Below are 22,973 nucleotides of genomic sequence, written 5' to 3' on the forward strand. Positions count from 1 at the left end.
GTTCAGGTCCAGCCTGAGAGATTCTCCAAGCAGAACTAAGAGCAGAGGTGTATTTGCCTGCTTGAGGCCAGCCCTAGCAGCTGGATAACTCACGCAGGAGTCACATGCTGCAAGAACCATCCTAGTGAAGAGCTCTGGAGTAAAGCAGAGCATCATTGGACAGACATAGTATTGTCTGCTTTAAAAAAAAGCGATCTCTAGCTAGCACAAACGGAAACAACATGGACACAGTGTTGTAATTACAGACAGAAAAACATATTGCCCCCACCCTCCCTGGTCTCACTCCCCCTCAACTTTCCTATGTACACAGCTCCAAGCCGTTTTCTTGAATGGAGACTTTAATACTAAATTCTTCTAAAAGGCAAATATATATCCTTATAGACAGCAGAATAAAAAATCTCACATCTTTAATGGGTTCTCTCTTTGCTATTCTGCTGCTACTAGTCCCACCACAGCTGATTTTCATTTCCCTGATCTGCCCACCAGCATGTAGAGACCTGGAATGTGCCCTGTTCCAGGAAATTTCAATAGTTGACAGCAAGCCAACACATGGAGGTCACACTTTAAAAAAATCTGCCTTATGTAAAAACAACGGATTAGTCTTCTCCCATCCTGAGCAGCACTGTTTATGCTTAAAATCCAAATAAAACCCCAACCTCTAGATTAACCATTATGCATTAGGCTGAGTTAGAAAATTGTGGGGTACAGCTAGAAGAGGTAATGTCAAAACAGTTAATAAACACAGGATGATAAAAGTTAACTGAAGACTGATATTTGGATTTGGCAAGACTGTGTAAGAAATTAAAATAAACACAGTACCCAGAAGAATTTCATTTATTTACACAAGTACACAGCAATCAAATAATCTGCAAACCTATAGCTTCATGCTGCTTTTATTCCACTTGCAGCTCAGGATCTCAACCAGAAAGACTCACAAGAAATAATTTCTCACTTACCAGATTTTATCACTGCATTTGTTGTATTTGAAGGAAATTTCTGCCAGTCCACACTACATGGTTCAGACCCCGATGAATAACACCATTTTACTATGTAGCCACATGTCATGTTGGGGTAAGAATCCCAAGAAATATTAATTCCATTCCCCATTGCCACAGCCTGATCTGTTGTGACATTGTCTGCAACAAAGATGACACAAAAATCCATCAAAGAGCAGACACTTATCTATAGTCGAAGATGAAAGAAAGCCTTCCAGCCACAGCACAATGGCTTTACAAACGGCACCCATTTCTATGAACGAGAGGCATGAGTGAACTGTGAAATTCGAAGCAGTGCACTCAGCTGAGCTTTCTGGAGTGCTCAGCATCAGACATAGCCTGCAGCAAATCCCTCAGACAGCCTTAAATATGATGATGAGAAATGCAGCAGCTCAGGAGTGGCTTAAAAAGCACTTTTTCAAGGTAAGGATTTACAGCAGATGTCAGGTTCAAATATGAATTGACACCAATCTGGCAGGAGCCTCCAGCTATAAAATCCTGTTGTCATTTCATCAAATGCTTTGCTTTGTGTTTCTTTCCAAGTGTCTTGCTGTCACTCACCCAACCACAGACAGCCATTTTTCATGAAGAATCAACAGCAATAACCATGTTCCTGGTGAACTTTATGGAGGCTTCAGTCTACCAAGGGTAAATTATACAAGAAAAAAAAAACTTTAAAAAATTAAATTAAAAAAAAAAAAAAAAAAAGAAAGCGCTTTGCCTTTCGTCTATTTTCCTTGTTTCTGATTATCAAAGGTGTAGCTGCCCTTGAAGTTGTAAGATCTGGGAACAGCTTCTGATTCCTGCAGCTGCCTTCCATGTCTGTCCATCATATGGGACCCCGCAGTGCTAAGGGATGGTTTCCAAAGGCCACCACAAGAGCCCCATGACAGATCTGTAAAAACAATCTCAGGGTTTCAGTTTTCCTTTTTCAGTGTTCTCATTTATGCTCCCCATTGCGACTATTATTTCATTTTATTAAAGCCATAAAATACGGAAGGCTGAAGGGCAAGGAACAGTTTTTTAAGAATTAGTGCTATGAAAACTACTCTCACAGATGCGCTGGGATTGTCAAATGACTGTCAATTTCTAAATAATCTTAACATACAGTTAAGTGTCAACTCTTTTGTAGCTTGCTCATTGGCAAGAAAAAGACACACACGCATAAAAGGCAAGTCAATTTCACAAGGGCTTTGTTACTGTCCCCAGAAAAACTACTATGCTCCTATGCATTATGTAGTGAAACTACATTCCTATGGTGCTGGAAAAGATCATATTTCTAATTATCAGACTAATTCTTTCTATTTACACAAATGAGTTTTTTACTGACAGTAATCATGTACTCTCTAAAAAATACTTTAAAACACCACACTCCACCTTATTTTCGGAGCTAAATGACTGGAAATTCACCATGGGTAGTACTGCTCATTTTAATGTATTTATATGTCTGCATATATTACACTATCTATATATATACATTATCTAAGTCTGCAACTTAGACTAGAAGAACAAATAAGTACTAGCACTAGAGCAATACTATAGTAGGGGAGTCTGGATCAGCCAGATTACATGCCCCAACTCTCTACAGAGCACTTTTCAGAGACAGCGACAAATTAATTATGGCAGTGTATCCTTTGTGTTTTCAGTTTTCAGAAAACCTCAGCAGATCTTCAGCCTCAGACCCTCTGCTCTCTTACGGACATTAAAAGCAGTTACAGACTGCACATAGGAAGCAGCCAGAAAAGATGTCTGAGCAAAAAAGTCATCCAGTTCTTCGAATGAGTCATCTTTTATGACTCCAGTCAGTGACTCAATTCCTATACCAACTTGGGAGTGAATCTTTAATGAGTACAAGTTGGGTAACACCAAAGGGAACCTCAGACATCTAAGAGAAAGCTATACATAAATGCAAAGTTCTAGCTGCCATCAGTTATCCCACACCACAAATCTATTACAGAGACCTCTTTGAGTCCCAGAGTGTCTCTCTTTCTCTACTGAAGGAGAGCTATAAAAGCATTTCAAATCAACTGTCCAATACAATTACCTTTTCCCCCAATGGGCAGACTAAGAATACACTACCAGGTATTAGCATTGGTGCTGTGCTCAGTTCTGGGCTCCTCAAAACAAGAGAGACATGGAGCTTCTGGTATGGGTCCAGTGGAGGGCAACAAAGATGCTAAAGGGACTGGAGCATCTCTCTTATGAGGAAAGGTTGAGAGAGTGGTCCTGTTCAGCCTTGAGCAGAGGTGACTGAGAGGGAACCTTATCAATCTGTCAGTGTCTGCAGGGAGGGGTCAGAGCATGACCAGACTCTGCTCAGCAGTGCCAAACAGTAGGACAGAAACTGATGCACAAGAAGTTCCACCTGAACATGAGGAAGAACTTTCTGGTGCAGTGACTGAGCACTGGAACAGGATGCCCAGAGAGGAGTCTCCCTAACTGGAGATACCCAAGTGCCATCTGGACACAATCCTGTGCCTCGTACTCTGGGATGGTCCTGTTTGGGTGAGGAGGTTGGACTGTGGGCTCTTCCAACCTGACCTATTCTGTGATTCCTTGTTTTGGAAAAGCACAAGAAACATATTTCACATGGTTTTCCTTCACACAGAAAGAAACTTGTTTTTTCATCTCACTGTGAATCTCAGCCAGAACACATTTCTTCCTACGAGAGATGTCCATGTCTTATCAGAACCTGAGTTGCCAGACAACCAACCATGACACCTGTTCTCCAGGTGAGCAATGAGAAACAGACCCATGAATGCTCCTAGTAAACAAGCAGAGATGGCCTTGCTGTGTAAATCTGTCCTCCTGCAGAGCATCAGCCAGATCTGGAGCTAAAGGTTTGGCTTTGGGAGATTACACTGTCTGGTGTGCAGGGAAGTGTGGACTCTCAATAACTGCTTTACAATATTATCTACCCTCCAAGCTCAGTATTAGGAGCAGAAAATCATTATCTGGCTCAGCTACTTCCCTTTACAAAGCCCTCAACAAGAGCAGCAGTGTTTTAATTGGGAAGCTAAAGCCCTACCTCCTTTTCAAACACTGGCTCCCTAGCACAAGGATGCCAATATTTTACCAAGCAGTCCAATTAATATTCTCCTGCAGAACTCACAGTCGTTGAACTGACAATTCTTGCCTTAAAACGCCTCACAACACCTCCAAACTTTCTGAATCTCTTTAGCATGCAACACTTCTCAGTGTCTCAACAAGAACATACAGAAATTATACTGAGCTCCATAAATATCAGGGATCAACACCGATGCTTTTAAAGCCTCATTCTTGTTTCCTGAAAAGTGCAAACAGTTGTAAAGACTGCACATTAGCATCTTTTTTTTTTTTTTTTTTGGTAAAGAGTAGGATTAATAGTGATACACTATTCTAAAAGCAAAGCACCATTTTTTTGCCCACCAAGCAGATATGTGTGGGGAAATTAACACAAACAAACAAAGCATTACTTTTCAATAAACCAGCTCTCCCAGGTATTGCCCAAGCTTTGAAGGTGTTTAACCCTCAGCCAGGAGCACTCACCACTTGGAAGTTCCACGCTTGTTATCCTTGAAGGGGGAGATGAGCCTGCATGGTTTCTGGCTACAACGCTAATTACACAATCACTTTTTCCAAGTTTTATCTCAGTACTGTTTGAGGGTTCAAAGACTGTTTTATGCTTCAATAGTTTTTCTAGCAGGTGGCAGGACACTTCATGAGACACTATTTTTCCATTGGTTTCAGAAAGGGATAAGGGCTATGAACAGACAAAGTGCACATTAAAACCAAAATTCCATATACAGAAGAAGACATAAATTTACTGCTCCTGATCTAGTCTGATGACTGTATAAGACTATAAGGCAAAAAAGTAAGTCAAGTGTGACTTTGAGAATCAACATGAAAGTTTCTAAGTTCTTAATTTTCAACTGAGATGTATAAAACATTTAATTCTTCATGTGAAATGCTTCTCAAAGCAATGTTTAAGTTATAAAACTTTAATAACATTTTTATTTGGGGAAAAATATTTGTCTCACTGGATGGTTCTATAAAAAGTTAAGAAAAGCAGACTGGTTTATTGACTATAAACTTCACTAATTTATAAATGTGTAAGTAAGTAGTTTTTTGTACAATTACATTACACATAATTTTATGGTCCTATCTACCTTCCAGAAGACAATTAGGCTTTCACCAGAAGGACTTCTCTCTCTCCAGATATCTGGTCCTCTTGCAGGAGCTAAATAAAAAAAGATAAAGAGTGATAGTTTTTTTTTTCCCCAGTTGCATAGTAGACAATTTACCATCTATTGAAAAATGAGAGGTTTTTAGATGACATTAATTTTAAAATACATATTTTCATAATTCCAACATTTTATCATCAAGAGCTAGATGAACTTACGGGCTTCTGATGTTGTCTGCTCCACTCCCCTGCTCCAGTCACTCCACCTCCAGAAGTGGTCAGCAGCCGAGCAGCGCACCTTGAACAGGTATTTGGTGTCAGGGTGCAAAGCATTCAGCTGAGCTGTGTAAGTTGAGGATTTCCGACCAGACATGGAGACATTGTGCTGTTAAAAATTCACAGAAATTGACATGATACATGTATTATTTTTTTCTTTTAGATTACACTGTTAGTCAACCTAAAAAGGTGGGGGGTTTTGTCACCCAAGAATGCTGACAATGTCAAAGCTGCAGTCAAGCCCTATGAAGAAAACAGTGGGGAAAAAATGTCCCATGCAGCCACCGTATACAACAAAAACAACTTCAGAGATCCACCAAAGCAAAGTTCTATACAGACAGAAATTGAAGCATACAGTAGGCAGCACCTTTGAGATCTAAAGTGTGAAAAGGAGAGGCAACGCAGATGATTCTTCAAGAGGGTGAGCTCTGCACACAGCAGCAGGTGGTTGTTTCCCACCTATCCCATTCAGTGCCTCTCTCTCCCATATACAGCAAAACTGCTCACATGGGGCAGGCCAGGATTTCACCTCTGGTGTTCAGAACCCACACTTCCACTGAGCATAGGTACATCAGACTGTGAGGACAAAGGCCTTTTTCCTACGAGACATGCACAGAAGTACACTAAAGACAGTCTGTTTGAGCAGGATGTTTATCATGCAGCCTGCTGCCTTCATTTTTCCTTTAAAAGATAGGTCTTACCCGGGTGATCTCAGTTCACAGTTCTTATGACAGGACTAGTCTCTCCTATCATTTTTAAAGTGGTATGAGTCTAGGGAGCATTTCAGTTTCACAATTTCTTACAGAAACCCTAAGATGGGGAATATTTTTTTAATGAATCTAATTATAACACATGTGCATCACAGCTGCCAAAAACTGGACTCCAAGTGACTTTAAGATGCAACTAATTGTGCATTTCTAAAGTCAAATGACAACTTTAAAAATACTAGAAAAGCCAACAATCTCTCATACGGATGGAAATGCTTCTGAAAACATCCTCAAAATGCCATGTAAAACCCCATAACAATTTCACAGCTACTTTTGTTACAGGGAACTCCTGGAGTTCTTCTTTTAAGCAACCAGCAACAATATAACAAAGCTATAAAAGCTTCTACCAAGCTTTTTGCTGCATACAAAATATCTGTGAGTGAGGGCTCTGATGAGGTGAAGGGAATCAAGCTGCTGCAGAAGTGTAAGTCCTAACCCTCTCCCACTATCCCAAATGATGCAGTGACTGAGTTCACAAATGAGTGCATGCCCCAGGTTTTGAGCTACATATTCCAAAAATATCTGAATTCCTTCTGCTGTACCTAATCTCTGGTATTACTTAACACATGTTATTACAGAGAAAATATAAAAGCTTAGGGATTCTGAGCTCATTAAGTGCTTTGAAAGTATTTTAAAGATACTCTTATAGAGCATGTACCCTATTATTTTGGAAGCATGTACATAATTATTATCTTCAGTCTTAGCTGCATCAGTTCCCTGGCTTGATTAACGTTATTCAAGGCTGTGCTCAACGGTTGTGCCCAGCTGGCAACTCAGGGCAGAGGGTAACAGAATACTGCTAAAATTCAAACAAGCATTGCAAAAAGAAACCTCTATGGCTAATGTGCTCAAATTAAAAATTCAGGCTCTGCGCACCAAGACCTAGCTGAGAATTCACTATGTGCCTACTTGAAATGGTAAGAGATATGTATGCACAAAGAAACTGGGGGTAAATCCCAGGCCAGCTGAAAATGCACTTCTCATTAGGCTTCCCCAGTGAAACAGGTCACCCCATGCTAAGTCAGGCAATACAGAAGACAGAAGACGATACATTCACATCACCTACACTCAGTATCTGATGCTGGTGTCTAAATTAGTATTCTAAGCTCCTCTGACAATCAGCAGAGTAAATATGCAGCTCCAGTCCATGATGCAAAAGCACCAGGCAGCAGCTGGAAGCTTGACTGGATGAAAATCTTAACCTCACCCAGAAATACCACCTTCTGTTGTGCTGGATAGGTGCTCACTGGAGTTTACCTACTGGCACATCCCATGGGAAAATCCTTCCCTATCCTGCCTCTACATCACTGACATATGAGCAGGTTTAGCAGCTGCCTATTATGGCCACATAGATGTCAGCTGCTGACAGCAAACAAACAAATTGTTCTCTGAGGGGAAAAAATAAAAGGAGAAATTCAGTTGCAGACTTCAAGATCTGAAACAGCCAGTGTGGAAGTCTACAGGGGAGCAATACATACTGGAAGAGGAGTGTGTTAATACAGCTTGCACCAGGGACTCTTACCTAAAAGATCAGAATAAAGCGCTGTGCCCTCCTTTCAAGTACCAAATAACATGGTGCATAATTTGATTTTTCTTTTGTGTTAAAAAAACCCACAAAAACCAAACCAAAACAAAACAACTCCAACAAACAAACAACTCCCTCCCAAACCCCCCCAAAACCCACAAAAAAACCCTCAACCAACCAACCAAAACAGACAAAAACAGAGATGAGCAGAATTTTTTCTGATTGTAGAAAACAAACTTCTATTCATTACTACATTAATGATTTAATAAGATCATCAGAATAAAGCTCTTGATGAGAAAAGAATTTGAAATGTGATTAGTTCAGTGAAAAACATCAGCATTTGTTCCAATAAAATTATCTTCTAAAAGCAATGCTTACCAGTTTTCTCTCAGAGTAACTACTTGTAATTTCAATTTGACACAGAAGCCTGATCTCAGCAAAGCTGCCATTTATAAACCAACGCAGTTGGATGCTTGTAGAGTTGTTCCCAGTAACAGTTAACTTTTCTGGAGTTTTTGGACAAACTTAAAAAGGAAAGAAAAAAATCTTCAGTTATTAAAAAAATATCCACTTACTTCAGTTCAGAAAATTCTTATTTTAGAAGATCAGAGAGAATCAGAAGGATAAGCGTTTCAATCAGCAACTGGGAAAACTGGTGCTGGGAAAGCACTTACAAACAGTCTCATTCCTGACTCTTCTCAGCTATCAAACATGGAAACAGATTTACCTAAGACTGAGTGTCATGCACATATGATAAAGAGTTGAGATTCAGAAAAAGATTTTTCCTCTTACTAATTTTATCAAAAACGTGAAACACCAGCTATTTCGGATGACCACAAGTGATGGATGAATTTACTCAACTTTGCTCAACTTCTGTGAACTTTTTTAGATAGGACTTAAAATCTGCAGACCAGGACAAAGGAGGATTCCTAAACGACCCCATTCCAAAACTCACAGAATTTATCAACAACGTTCAGCACTAACATTCACAGCAATCAGAGAAAAAAAAAATCTACTGTTGGATTTGGTCCAGATACCTCACTGTGCTTTGGAAATTAAATGGATAGTGCAGGAAAGAAAGAAAAGGAAACATAGGAAAGAGCAGCATATCATATGGGTGTGAAACAGCCCAGTTTATAATTAACAGAAACAGATTATGCTTTTCTCAACTTTGTAAATTTACTCTGACAATTCTAATCTCAGGCTAGTTGAACTGGGACCTGGACAAAAAGAAATGCATTATCCTCATATCCTCAGTTTCTTGAAGAACAGAAGAATACTGCAACCAACAGGAATCCCTGAAACCACAGCCGTGATTGTGGAGGAGAAAAGGGTGGCGAAGACAGTCCTAGAGAGGTGGTCATCTTCCTTTCCCTTTTTAAACTGAAGGTCTAATGAGAGAAGTTACTTCTTCCTCCAAACCCTGACAGTAGATGATCATGGCTATTGTCAATAGCACACAATAGTCCTGATACTACCTTCTGTCTTCATGGGTCTTTTTTAATGCTCCAAATCCTGCTGCTGTAAAACTGTGTAATATTTTGCCCTATAAGCAGACACTGAAATACAGGGTCATTTACATACAGTTATATATAAATTTTAATTGTTGATGTGCAATAGAATATGAAGCAAAACATAAATTTGCCCAGAGAAGTTGTGGATGCCTCATCCCTGGAAGTGCTCAGAATAAGGCTGGATACGGCCCTGAGCAACCTGATCCAGTGCATGGCAACCCTGCCCATGGCAGGTTGTGGAGCATGGGGAGTGTGTGTGCTGTCCTGGAACTAACTGATCCTTAAGGTCCTTTAGAACCCTAAACACTCTGTGATACCATGATAAACAGCAAGTGGCTAATTATAAGATCACATATTAGTCTTTATCACACAGCAGTCTATCCAACACGGCAGCATTGCTGTTGAGAACTGGCATCTCCCTGTACAGGTCATCATTGCCTACTGACATGCCCTGGGTTGTCTGCAAGTTTGAATTATTGAACATGGCAATAATCTGAATACAATTAAGGAAAATAAAGAAAAGTATACCATGTCAGAGCTCTTCAAACCCAAAACTAACAAACAGCATGCAGGAAACATCATCTTCCCTTTGAAAGTCATAAATCTTACCTCTTTGAGTTATATCAACCAAAAGAGATGACTGTGCTTGCCCAATAGGATTTGAGACACCCAATATGAAATCATAGGTTTTTTGATCAGGCAGTACTGGAAAGCCACAGACATGGTCTTTGCTCACTTCACTGACTTCGCATGAAACATTTTTACCAGATGTTCTACGAAGTAAAGAAGGAAGGGAAAAACTTAATTTTTGATTAAGTTAATTCCTAGCAACAGTCAGAAGTCTAGGCTGAAAACAGGGTAAAAAATGATGGATTCAGTTCACATGGCTTACAGAATGGTTTGATTGCAGAGACATATCTAACACCACAATGCAGGCTAAAGTGGCATCAGTCATGCCTTGCCCTGTTCTCATGTGAAACTCTCCTCTTCCACTAGAGCTTAACATTTCCATTCTCTCACTTCTCAAAAGCCTGGAAAACAGGTAGGTCCTGTAAAAACACCTCACAAGTCACAGCAAAGATTCTCATTTAAACTATCTTCGTTCAGATCAGCATACATTTGCATTTAAAGAATTTTCTTAATTGCTTTCTGAACTAGTGAGACGCTACACACATTGTCTTTCTATAAGCCCTGTCAAATATGAACTAAGGCTTGTTATCTGGAATACATCCACTAGTCCCAGTTGTCTTTTAATCAAAAGCAGGAGACGCAGTCTGATAACAGACAAGAACAGTCTTGGATCTTCAGGGAGAAAATCTAAATTGTGTATCTGTGTGCATATACATATATCTGTTTTAATTACAATTTGTGTAAGCCTCTCATCCAGTAGCACAAGTTTAACTCACTTCTTCTTTCAGTCATTTTTACTGTGTTCTAGCTGAGCTCTGAGCTCCCTCCACCCTGTGCTCCATTTCAGTAGTTCAGTGTGCACTGACAATAACGATGAGAGTATTTATCCCAAAATGCATCACACTAATCTCACAGATTTGGGCTGAGCAAAACAAGACTGGATCATGTTCTTACTTATAAGATGAATATGGGCAGTCAGTGACTGAAGCTCCTGTCCTGTGAACATCTGCCATGTTTTGTCCATCTCTTTGCACCCTACCCAGTGGCTTTCTTAGCACTGACACTCTAGAGGACATCTGTGACTCTAGCTCAAACCTCATTGCATCCAGTGTGCTTCTGAGCCACCATGACACTCCATTTCTCATAATTTTGTGTGACTCAGGCCTCTCCTGGATTTTTTCCCTGACTGCTCCTTTGGAATGACACAAAAGCCTCCTCTCACCATGGGAATTTTGTTAACTCCTCACTAACTTACAACCACAATCACCAAGTAAGTGGTTGCACTTTGCAAGTGCTATTCCAATATTTTTTTTTTTTTAAGGCTTTACATGGCCTGGCCTTAAAGACAATGTAGTAGGACACTAGTTGACTGCTTCCTGTGGGTGAAACCAGTGTTATTTGTTGTTTTCAACGTTTTATGGGTAACATTTACTCTGCTTGCTCTAATTCTTAAGAGCAGGAGAACAGGCTAACTGCTATTTATTTTCCCTTGTGGCATTTGGGAAATGCCCCGCGACCTGCCTTACAATTGTTTCTCAGTGAACTTCTGCCATCCTGCTTAGCAGAAGTTCAGTAAATGTCTGAAATTATCTGACCCAGGTTTCATGTAAAAAAAAAATTGAGATTAGTGACTGACTCCTACTATCTCCCTGCATTTTCATACTGGTTTTGTTTACATGTTGGCAGCAGCCCAATACACTAAGCTCTTTATCTAATTGTGGGCTCATAATGGTATAAACCTTTGCGAAGAGTCATCCTTAATTCCTATTGGAATTTTGCAAGGCTAGACAAGAGTATTCCAAATTTAGCTTAGGTACAGCTTCCTGAAAAACTCCTGGAAAGTATTTTAGGCTCTAAGTTATCACATTTAAATAGGTATGGTGCAGTGAGTCCCAGGCAGCAGTGGAGGCATTTCAGTTGTATTTTTTTACTCCTTGTAGTGCTGATCAATTTTACCTTTCAAACAAACTGTACTTTGTTCTTCGTTCTCCATATAGCCCACTGGGTCTGCCTGGTTTCCAGGTGCATTTTATTATCAGAAAGTTGGGCGTTTCACAGCTGAGGTTTTGGGGATTATCAGGAGCATCTGTAGCATGAAAGGAAACCAAAACAGTTAGCTGATGGTCTACCATTGTAGTGTGACATTTGGGTTAGTGGCTTCCTGAAAGCATTGCTCTTTTGTTTTGCTGGGTCCTGAAAGCATCAATCTTTTGTTTTGCTGGGCCTAGACTGCATGCTTCAAAAGTACATGGCAATAGTTACACCACAACCATAGGAGTAATTTAAAAAAATTTTAAAAAAATTAAAAAAAAAAAAAACCAGACAATAAAATAGATGGATAATTATCAGCCCCATCTGACTAGCACTTGACTCTTGAATTCTAAGTGGGTGGATAATCTGGCAAATCACATGCAAACATGTTCACAAGCTCCAGGCTCTGACCTGGAAGTGTTTCACTGAAACTCTGCCAAGAGTTTTCTGAAATTCTGAGCATCAGTTCAGCCGCTGAGCAATGCAGGAATGCTGTCAGCTGTGTGTCACATTTTCTAACATGCCAGCTCCATCACTGCTTTGAATTCTCCAAACAAGTCGTGTCAAGGAAATGGTCTCTTTAGCATGAATTCCACACTGAATTTGAAAATTAAAGCAAGCCCTGAATTGCTCATTCTCTTCACTATGACTTTCGAAGCGTTGATCTTCTCCTTTTAAGTCTTGTTCTTTGTTCCCATACTATAGCAGCATTGAGTGCCTTGCTGGAAAAAATGAGGAGTGCTCCCAACAGAGAGGTACCCTCTAGCTACCCATGCCAACATGAGACTAAGCAGAGCACTTATGCCAGGTCTTGTACAACTGAGGTGTATGAAACTGGAAAGGTGTATGCCAAAAGTAGAGCAACAATATCCAAATAGAGATATAGCCCCTTCTCTCTGCCCTTGAGAAGGGAAACTAAACACAAGGCCACACTGGCAGGCTTAGTTCAGATTCCAAGCAGTGAGCCAGAAAAGAACAAATGTTTTGCTAGACGTAGGCTTAAGCAAAGTGTTGGGTATACATATTTACTCCCCCCACCTTTTCTCCCTCTCATCAGCAAGACAACCATAACAAGACCTCTCCCCACTAACCAGGTAGTACAAGAAGAAACACTGATAAGAAACAGACTTGGTATCCCATCTGTTTACAAAAAACATGAAGGAAAAACCTATGGGATTGTCACAGCTTTCCTTCTTGAACCACTGACTTATTTACCCAGAAGATTTTCCCACAAAAGCAAATTCTGCACCAATAATGTAAAAATGGTGTATCACTGGGAAGTTAAAAAATTCTGTTTTGCACTTCCTAGTACACATTTAACGGACTAAGTCAACGACAGGATGCACAGGCTAGAGACTGGAACACACTTTCAAAATTATTCCAGTTTCTCCTGTCCTTTTCCTCAACCCCAAGGATTTTAAGTTCAAATGCAGGCATTTGTAATGAGGAATGGGATTCTAATGAGCAGCTATTGAAAGATGATAACTCTCAGATTCCCTGTGAGGAAAAAACACACAAAGCTTTAAAGGGATCAATCATGGGGAAGAAGAATGAGGTAGACGGATTCATTTGTTTTGACAGGTATCAGTTTCTGGAACATATGTCTGAGTCTCGCATGGTTACATAGAGAAGATACACAGTGAGTCAGTTATCTTTTAAAAAAATACTAAAAGGATGTTTTACAAGAATGCCCAGGAAAGAGGAATTACTGCCTAGTTTCCTTTGCTGTAATCAGCTCCCAAGGAGCTTCTACCCTGGATGAGCATCTTTTGTTGCTGCGAATTTAACTGCTGATTGGTAAATGAATATTTGCACTTACAGTTTTTGCTCTTCCTCTCACCTAGTCAAGGACTATACTAGAACTGATGTAAACCTGAACTGCTAGAGACCGGCAGAGGCAAGGGCTGAATATTCATATGGCAATAAAATACTTGGCATTCCAAATCATGAAAAAGTATCTTTGAAAAAGAGACTAATGAGAGAAGCATTGGGCCAGGTTCTAAATAGGGCTTACATGGGTACCTTCCTATCCTTCCAGACTTGGTGTCTCCTCCATGAGCTGGCCTTTCTACAGTGAAATCAAACAAGTACAATCCTCAGTTCAACTTTGAAACCATGAGCGAGAAGTGAAAAAAACCACAACAGTATTTTTTTCCAGCAGAACCCTAAGAGTCTCAAAACAATTTTGATTTTCCTAAGGTTAGTAAACATGATACATACATCCTACAAACACGACACTTCCTTCCAACCCATTTTCGAGTCTGCACACTACATTTGTCCCGCTGCTATTTGAAACACTGGCATTTAGCACTCTGATGGCATGGCTTCGACTGCTCAGTCGCATCATTGGGTAGGATTTTGATCCATAAGTCATATTTGTTATGCGCTGATCTTCTTCATGGACACAACAAAATGTCAAATCTGAACCTACTGCCACCACAGGGTCCAGAGGAAACACTCCACTCCCACTGGGCTCAGTATCTTTTCCTAGCACAGAAGGAGGAAAACAGAGAGAAAAACAAGAAACCTCAGATGAGCAATTTGCTATAAACACAGTGTTGATCTGCTAAAATGTGACTGAGGAGCACTCCAATACATACAAATAAATGTTTGCTAGTTTTCATTAACTAGTGATTGCATTATTTCTCTAATTGAAATAGTCTCAAAGGCAGCAGTCCATCACTGCCTGATGCTCTCCCTCTGACCTTGGCTTAATTCTTATCATAAAATAAAACTCTATATGGTTGCAAGGGAACAAACATACCAGCGATCACTTCTAATGGGCTCCACTCACTCCAATCCTTGGGGCCAACAAACTGTGTTGCATTAATGTAACAGCGAATCTTCACATAGTGTGATGTGCACTCCAAAGGCATATCTGATGTCCAATTCCAAGAAAGAATGACGTCTTCGTGAGTCAGTTTTGAGTAGTAAGTAACCTGCAAAGTTTTTGCACCAAGAAATCAACTAAGACAGAGCTTACGAACATCTGTTAATAATGAGATATAATCTCCAAAGTGTCAACAGAATGGCAACTTAGGTGAAGTAAATAAAAAAATCTTCATAGATTATTGGAGTGTTCTACCTAACTTTCAATTGTGCTTTGAATTTACCTAGACAAAAGCCTAAGTTGCTAAACAGCCCACCAGCTAGGTAGACTGTGAGCCAGAAATACCAGAGGGCAGACATTTGAGGGAAAGCATGAGGACTCCCAAGCATTTAGAGAGGTATACTGAATCCTGGGCTTCAGAAGTATACTGAATCCATAGGCAATTAAATGTTCCAACTTCTCCAAAACAGAATTCTTCTACTATTAGTCCCAGGGTCCACATTTCATCTTTTTTCCAATATTAAAATTTATAGCACAGAGCTACAACCAGACCTGGAAGAACTCTGGTTACAAAAAAAGAAAAAAGCAAGCTGAGCATTCAGATGACCAAGACTGGAGACACTGTTGAAGATACAGAAATAATGGTGTAAAGTATCTGTGAAATTTGTAAGTTTTAATTAGAAAGCACCTGTATCAGAACAAACAAACAAACAAACAACAACAAAAACAAAAACAAAAACCCAAAACCAACCAACAAACAAAAAAACCCAACAAAACTTGCTGTGACTAAGTACCAACAGCACAGTAGCCAATGTTCCTAGTGAAATTTAACGAGAAGGTACCTGCCAGAAGCATGACTACACTCAGGTCCTGCAAAGCTCTACTGTCTTCACCATTCCCAGTTTTTTTTCAAGTGACTTCTTGGAACATTACCAAGAGCAAAAAACTGTACAAATATTTTTCATAAAAGAAGAAAGGGACTTACTTGTGTGACTACTTCCATTGCTTCTTTTCGTATTATCTGAATCTGCCAAAGGGCATCCAGTCCATATGGAAAGACCGAACCATTATCACTCCACTTCAGATTTAATGTGGAAGTTGGAAAGTCAGGCATTAAACTAAGAATGTGTGGAGTGACAGGAACAAAGGCTTGAAAAAGAGGCAGAGAGGGAAAAAAACACCATGTTCAGGTCATTTTTCAGCAGCACCAGCCATACAGATGTTTAACAACCACATCTTTCTGCTCTGAAATAGTTAGCAGCAGTACTAACATGTAACTCAAACCTCTGAATTAGAGCAAGGCTCTGTGGCTACTTGAGCATGAGAGTTCTCAGGAAAGCACAAGTGCTGATGAATCATCAGGTAGCATTTTCTTTTAATACCTCAGCATGTAGATGGGCAAGAAACCGATTGTGAATATGACTCTTCACAGTACATAGTAGGGAAGATATCCCATCTTTCCCAATTTTCCTTCAATACTACAGTGATAAAGGAAATACAGTGGCAGTCTTTGAAGTGTGCATGAGAACTCTTCTAGGGAGAATGGTGGAAAAACATCCCCAAAAGAAATATGTTTTGGAGACAAGCAGGAAAGTGGGGACTTGCAACAAAACGGAGATTGGTGAGGAAGAAGCGCAGAAGCACAGATTGGAAGAGGCTCATAAGAGGTACTGAAGATGATAGGGAAAGTGATTTTAAGCTACAAGAAGTATTAAGGGCATGAGATTCTGATGGGGAAAGGACAGGGAGATTAAACAGAAGCATCTCTTCTACAAATGTGTTGTGCTGAAGCAAGAGGTTGAGAAACAGGGAAGAACCTTGGTAATACAAGGGCTATGGCAGTTCATTTGGCCTGGTGCAAACTAAAACATTTTAAAAATATGTGTGATACATCCAACTTCAGTCCTGACCAAGGACTTGCAAAGGACCGAGAGCTTGCAAAGTGTTCAGCACAATCAATACACTGCCCACGATAACCTGTGATGAACCTGAGAAACTCATCGTGTTGACCCAACATATTTTGAGTCACATTTTGTTTAACTTCTTGAGCTGCTCTTGACTGTAAACAAAACCATGGATAAAAAGTGTTACTGACATTAGAATTTGACTAAACTGAAGGAATAAGCAGGCAAACAAAGGGCAAAAACTAGACCAAGCATGGTAGATTGTGTCACTGTCATCTTCTGTTCACAACTTTCTTCTTTGCCTGGAAGGAAGTGGGAAAAAGTCTAATTTACTTGTGTATGTAGATTAGGAATTTGTTAAAATACTTCCTAATTTATAACTAGGACTAAAAAGGGCAAAGAGCAAGGGATGTAGCATTGTTGTATTTTGTTTTCCTCCTCACATTTTGCCCTTGATTTTTTCTGCTACAAACTATGGGTAAGAGGAATATCCTTTCTCTTCAAGGGTTAGAGAAAACAACCTATGATATATAGAGCCTTCACATGGAGTCAGCATATGAACATTCTACATACAAGAATGCTGCCAAAGAAACTTGCAAACATATACACCTCTGAAGAGTTGTTAAACATAGTATAAAGGCCTTAGGTGCACACATATGATCTGATACTTACTGATATCTTTCTGGTGAATTACAAATTCTTTGGTAGCAAAAGCAGTTCCAGAGCTTTTGATTGTCACTGTGATGGAGCTCCCTGGGATTGGAATCTCAACCCTTCTCTCTTTAGTTTTAAAACACACTTGAGTGGTAAGGTCACTAAAAAGAAAGAGAGAATTAAGCAGTTATTTCAGCTGATAGGAAGCTAAGGCAAGTTAAGTCCTATTCTTGCACACTAATAAAACACAAATTCTCTGTAATAAACAAAAAGCTCCATAGCGAGTTTGTGAAGCAGTGAGACTTGCTTGGGCTTTGCTTAATCTCAGATTAATGGCATTCTCTCATCTTTCAACTCAGTTTTATCATAGTGGTAGGTTGTGTACTGGCTGCATAATGCAACCAACTAGTTGTTAAGAGAACCTTTCAAAGTGAGAATCTTTCTCTTCAACCAAAATCACAGAATCATAGAAATGTTAAGGTTGGAAAAAAACCTTTAAGGTCATCAACTGCAACTGTTAACCTAGCACAAGCACTATGTTCACCATTCAACCATGTTTTTAAGTGCCATATCCAAATGTTTTTTGAGCACTTTCAGGAATGGTGACTCCACCACTTCCCTGGGGACTCTGTTCCAACGCTTTACAACTCTTCTTGTGAAAAAAATTTTCTTAGTATCTAATTAAACCTGAGGCCAACAAAAGACATGCTTCTGAAACCTAGTCACCATGAATCAACATTTCAAAATAAGGAAAATAAAAAACTCCAAACCAAACCTAAGAGTACTGTCCCTTCTCTTTGTGTTTCCTGACTTACTCTCCTTCTATTTCTTTTCAAAGTGAGAGCACATGGGTTGCAAAACCAGGATTACCACCAGTGTCCACATCTGAGAACAAATCTTTTAACTCCCTTCTGCTGCTCAGGTCACAGAGAAAGAGCAGAAAGTAGGGCAGAGGATTCCTAAGATCCTAGGTGAAAATGCAGCCTGTGCTTAATGTTTGTGCAGTGCTCAGCACAATGTGATCTGGCTTTTGTCTTGAAGATGTAGATATATACAGGAAACAATAATGGATGGGTCAAGTCCTTTTGCTCATTACCACTAATATGCAACTAAAAAGGCAGAAAGTTTGGAAAAATCCAGACCTTCCTCTTGGGAGAATGACGGCAGGAAGGAAAGCAGAGAGAACAATGCCAGACTTCCTGCTGAGGGACTATTACTCACTTATGAACTGGAACAGGACCCTGGAGTTCCTATCAGCTGGAGTCAAGAGTTTGGGTTGAATTCTCAATATTCATACAAGACTCTGGGCTAGCAAAGGCCAGCTGAGACTTGAGTGCTCAGAAAGGCTGTTCCCTCTTCAGTACCAAGACATTATTAGAGGATGTCTGGGCAACTGAGAAACAAAACCTCTTTCCCTCAGGGATGTCTGCACCGAGCTCATATCAGACTCTCTGCTTCAGGGGACCCCAGTCTGTCCTGCTTTTCTAAGGAGAAACAGCAGCAGCTACATGATTGGTCTTGCTCAAAGGGCAGTACCTCATGAACTCTGCACTTCTGAACTCTGGCCACAGAGTCAGATATATGGTGTCTTTTAAATAGAAATGATAGCTGGCAATGCAGCAGGAATAATGAGACACAGAAAATCAAGCATGTAGGTGGACTAAGTGCAGCCAAGCCCTGGGACCCCAAGGAAAAGTCTGGGCTGCCTGCAGAATTTACAGGAAAAAAAGACAGTACAAATATCTGGACTGGGGGCAGGATCAAGATGCAGAATGGATTTGAACTCATCCCTAGCACATGATAAGTATTTGGCAGACCCAAAGCATGGAGAATTGAACATGTAGTCCTCATTAGCGAAAAAACACACAGAAGATTTAAGGGTTTTTTTCACTTTTCTTAAAATTCTCAATTTGCATTCACTTCAGAAAAGCTGTTTCAATTGTGAAATAATTTTTATGTTTCCTCTAATACAGCTTAAAATTTATAAAGGTTGTAAGGCAGTGGCTGAGAGATAGTTCATGTTTTTTCCACACGAAATCCATGTGAATCTCAACACTTGTGTCATATATTCTACTGCTTTGGCCCAAACATCAGGATTCATTTCCTTTTGGACTGAACCTATTTTGAAGATATCCCTCATGAAAACTCTGAGCAAGGGATAGGCAGACACACAGAGAAGTCTGAGTAAATAAGAGCATTTTCCAGTCCTTTGAAAACAGCGAGCAGATTTTGGCAGGCAAACTGTTAGCATGGAACAACTTTGCCAGAAATCTTGCCATTGCCTGAGTTAACAGGGCCTAGGGGGAGTACCACCCAAGGAAAACTGATGGGGAGATGCTGGGAAACAACAGTATCACAATTTCCATGGGCAGTGACTGAGGAAAAACTCTACTTTAATCAGAATTTTGTATTTTTTAACCAGGTATGTAGTGGGACTTACTTGGTAGTGTAGCAGAAGTCAGTTTGTCCATGTCTTCCTCCAGAGGTGGTGTCCCAAGTACAGAGCATTTTGTGTAAATTGTGCGTTACACATTTCAAATTCTGGGGGTCCCCTAGAGAGGCTGAAATCATATAAGAAATATAGTCAAAAATTGCAGGTCATAAATACACAACTGTAAAACAACTGCTATTTTTCACATCTGTAGCCATTCTTTGTACATTTTTATTGCATTTATGTCTGGCCAGTATTTTAAAACTGTTGAATGATTTGTGTGCCTGATTAGACAGCCACATTAGAGGCACCTGAGATCTGGGTTTATACTTATGTGCAGCTGCCTCTTTCCACAATACCCATTCCTTGCCTAGCCTAATACGCAGGCTTTGGGCCAATGGCAAAACCACAAGCTTTGATTTTAAACTAATGAGATTTTTGCTCTCCTCCATGTCATACATGGATGGCAATTAATGACAGAAGGGCAGTTCATGGTAATGTGTGAAATGGTTGAAGAGAGCCAACATACACAGCAAAAAGGTCTCAATGCAGACACACCAATACATATGCAGACTGTCAGTGGCAGTATGAAGAATTTAACACCAGTTTTGAACTGGTTTGCAAGATGCTGCTGGGTGCTGGAAAGCAGAGACCAGGCCTGGAACTGCCCCCATCTCTAGGATGGTCTGGAGCCACAGAGGTGATGGGTTTTGAACATACATACAGTAGGAAAGTAACACAATTACAAGGCACAGAAGCTACAGAGAAGAAGTAGTTAGTGCACTACATTGCAGTAAACTTACCTATCTCTTGGCTATACATTAAGCTTCTTAAGCATAAAATAGCTAGTGCTAAAAGGCAGCGGAGGCTTGAGTTCTTCCACATTCTTCTACTGTTTGTTTTATAAATAGCAGCTTTAAGCAGGAGTAAATGTCATCTTCCAACAAGCTGGTCAGTTCTAAAATTAAATATAGAAATTAAAAAAAACTCCAAAAAACCCAAAGCTGTAAATTGTGGACCTGGTATGCCACAAATGCCAGTTTTTGTACCATATACTTTTCTTCTTCAGTAATGTTTCTAGGCAGAGCAACTCCTTTTCCTTCTCCTGGCAAACAAATATTTTCTCTGTTACAACAACTCCTTGATTCATGTATTTTCTGTAAGACATTTCCTCAAGAATCACATAAAACTCTATAGTTCATAGGTACTCTTCAGGACTATCTAATACCAGAACAGAACAGGCATGGCAGAGCATTATTCCCCTAGGATAAGCCTCTTCAATGTCATATCTACAAAGGATATTGTATACCATGAATGGAAAGGTCCTCTGATTAATTTATGCACATAAGACCAAACACACCATCTGTTTTCTTCTTTCTTCTGCCCGATTTTCAAAAAGCTGTGATTCAAAGCTATGGGATGCCTGAGACATTGCAGAACCAGATCTGATCACCCACGATCAATGGTTCAATCCAGTATTAACTAATAACCCCTGGAGGAAAAATAATGGGTAAAAAGAAGTGAGCCATTTCTTTGTCAAAAAGTACTTGTTGCTGCAACTACTGACCTTAGAGTAAAAACTTATCTGGAATATTATGTTCGGCGTGTTCACTGAAGATGAACAGGTTTCTCATTTTAAAAACAGAACCTCAGCTGTTCAGCAGGGCCCTGAGAACACATACTCAGTTCCACCCACACATTGACCACCTTCAGATTTTGTTGTCGAAAGGAAAAAACTAAAGGAAAATCTATCCAAAAGCTCAGTCAATACCTGGTGCATAGTTTCACTCCTACCTGAAATCTGTGAAGATATAAGCACCCTTCTAGAGACTCTAACTTTCATGAAGCCAGAGGTCTTCTCTCAGTAACCAATAGCAGGAGCTTGGTCATTTTCATATGAGAATATGACCAACCCTACCTGTCCTACAGAGCAGCTTTGTTCCCATTTTGTCTAGGCTCTTATTTTGAAAGGCTCCTGACCTTGCCTCAGAAATACCTTCCAAACCCAGACCAACATCATCAGAATAACAAACTTTGTCTAAAAGCCTCTGTAATTTTAAAAGAAACACCTTTACACTGAAGTTCCCTGCACCATCAGGGCTGTGCTCCCACGTCCCCGCAATACAACCATGTATTTTTATTAGTTTGGTTTTTCATTTGCTTGGGGTTTTTTTAAGGAATCTTCCCTTAGGGAATAGCTGGAAATACATGAAATGCTCTTCTGTCTGTTACCAATCTGCACTGCGAAACATAGCAGCACTACGCCAAATAATCCAGAGCTACTCACAAGAGGCCATTTCTCTTCTTCCCTTTAGTCTGCAATAACCAGATTAAAGGAAAGTTCCAAGTAGCACGAGAGATAAGAGAAATATTATGGTCAAGACCACTGTCACATATGGAGGGGGAACCTATAAAGTGTAGTAACTATTTTAATTTCAGCATGTTCTCAAATTACTTGAAAACCTCACAAAACACATACTAATTTAAGCTACACTGCTCCCAGAGAATATCTTTTATATATTCCTTATTTGTAATATCCATGCAGTGCAACAAATGAAAAGCCGTATCAAGAGGACGGGTTGACAAATCCAGGTAAAGATGAGTAAAGAACCAACCAACATATAAAATATACTAATCTCTGCGCCAAATTCGCCCTCTGCATCACCGGGTATTCACATCGTATTTCTCCATGTTATTAATGAAAATATGGGATGTTATCTCCAGGTTTAAACTTTGCTCACAAATCTCTAACTTCGTAAAAAGCATGGAGATCACTCAGACAGGCTTGGGAGTTACATGAATAAAATGACTGATTTCTATTTCAGTCTATGAAGTATATGTAAATTTTATCTGTTTCTGAGGACTTCTTCAAAGGCTACTTCTGGTTTGCAGAAAAGCCCAAATCCAAAATTCCAAGCTGTATAGCACAATCAATTGACAGTCCCCTATCAGCTGGCAAAGTCAAGGAAAGAATAAAAGGCACTGATGCCACTTGAAGGAGAGAGAACTGAGCTGTTATGTTAATTAAATCCCAAGCCTCTCATATTAATCCCAAGCCTCTAAACACATTACCTGTGTAGATTTGTACAAAACCTGTTCAGTCATGCCAGGTGTATGAGGTGGATTCAGCAACTGTGTGTCTGTATTTTAAGAAAATCTGATTTTCTGCACCTCTTTCAACACATAGCTCACTGCGTTGTCTCTTACTGCAGAAGTTTTAAGAATAACATCATAGCCGTGCATTACAAGAAATC

The 22,973-nt window shown here is 39.9% G+C and overlaps 1 protein-coding gene across 1 annotated transcript in view; it reads right to left on the bottom strand.

Moving 5' to 3' along the window:
• The window catches only part of LOC136374440 (leukemia inhibitory factor receptor-like), a 47,263-nt gene that overhangs the window by 7,186 nt on the left and 17,104 nt on the right, over positions 1-22,973 (bottom strand). Inside the window, exons 3-15 of the mRNA XM_066339801.1 lie at positions 20,523-20,677; positions 19,729-19,849; positions 17,307-17,449; positions 15,716-15,879; positions 14,665-14,839; positions 14,121-14,387; positions 11,826-11,955; positions 9,849-10,012; positions 8,104-8,249; positions 5,377-5,542; positions 5,144-5,214; positions 4,524-4,737; positions 957-1,136 (exon numbers count right to left, since the gene is read on the bottom strand). Of these exons, the coding sequence (XP_066195898.1) occupies positions 957-1,136; positions 4,524-4,737; positions 5,144-5,214; positions 5,377-5,542; positions 8,104-8,249; positions 9,849-10,012; positions 11,826-11,955; positions 14,121-14,387; positions 14,665-14,839; positions 15,716-15,879; positions 17,307-17,449; positions 19,729-19,849; positions 20,523-20,604 (2,023 nt within the window). The 5' untranslated portion in view covers positions 20,605-20,677. The remainder of the gene's footprint in view (positions 1-956; positions 1,137-4,523; positions 4,738-5,143; positions 5,215-5,376; positions 5,543-8,103; positions 8,250-9,848; positions 10,013-11,825; positions 11,956-14,120; positions 14,388-14,664; positions 14,840-15,715; positions 15,880-17,306; positions 17,450-19,728; positions 19,850-20,522; positions 20,678-22,973) is intronic.

Source organism: Sylvia atricapilla, chromosome Z, assembly GCF_009819655.1.
Source record: "Sylvia atricapilla isolate bSylAtr1 chromosome Z, bSylAtr1.pri, whole genome shotgun sequence".
Lineage (NCBI taxonomy): Eukaryota > Metazoa > Chordata > Aves > Passeriformes > Sylviidae > Sylvia > Sylvia atricapilla.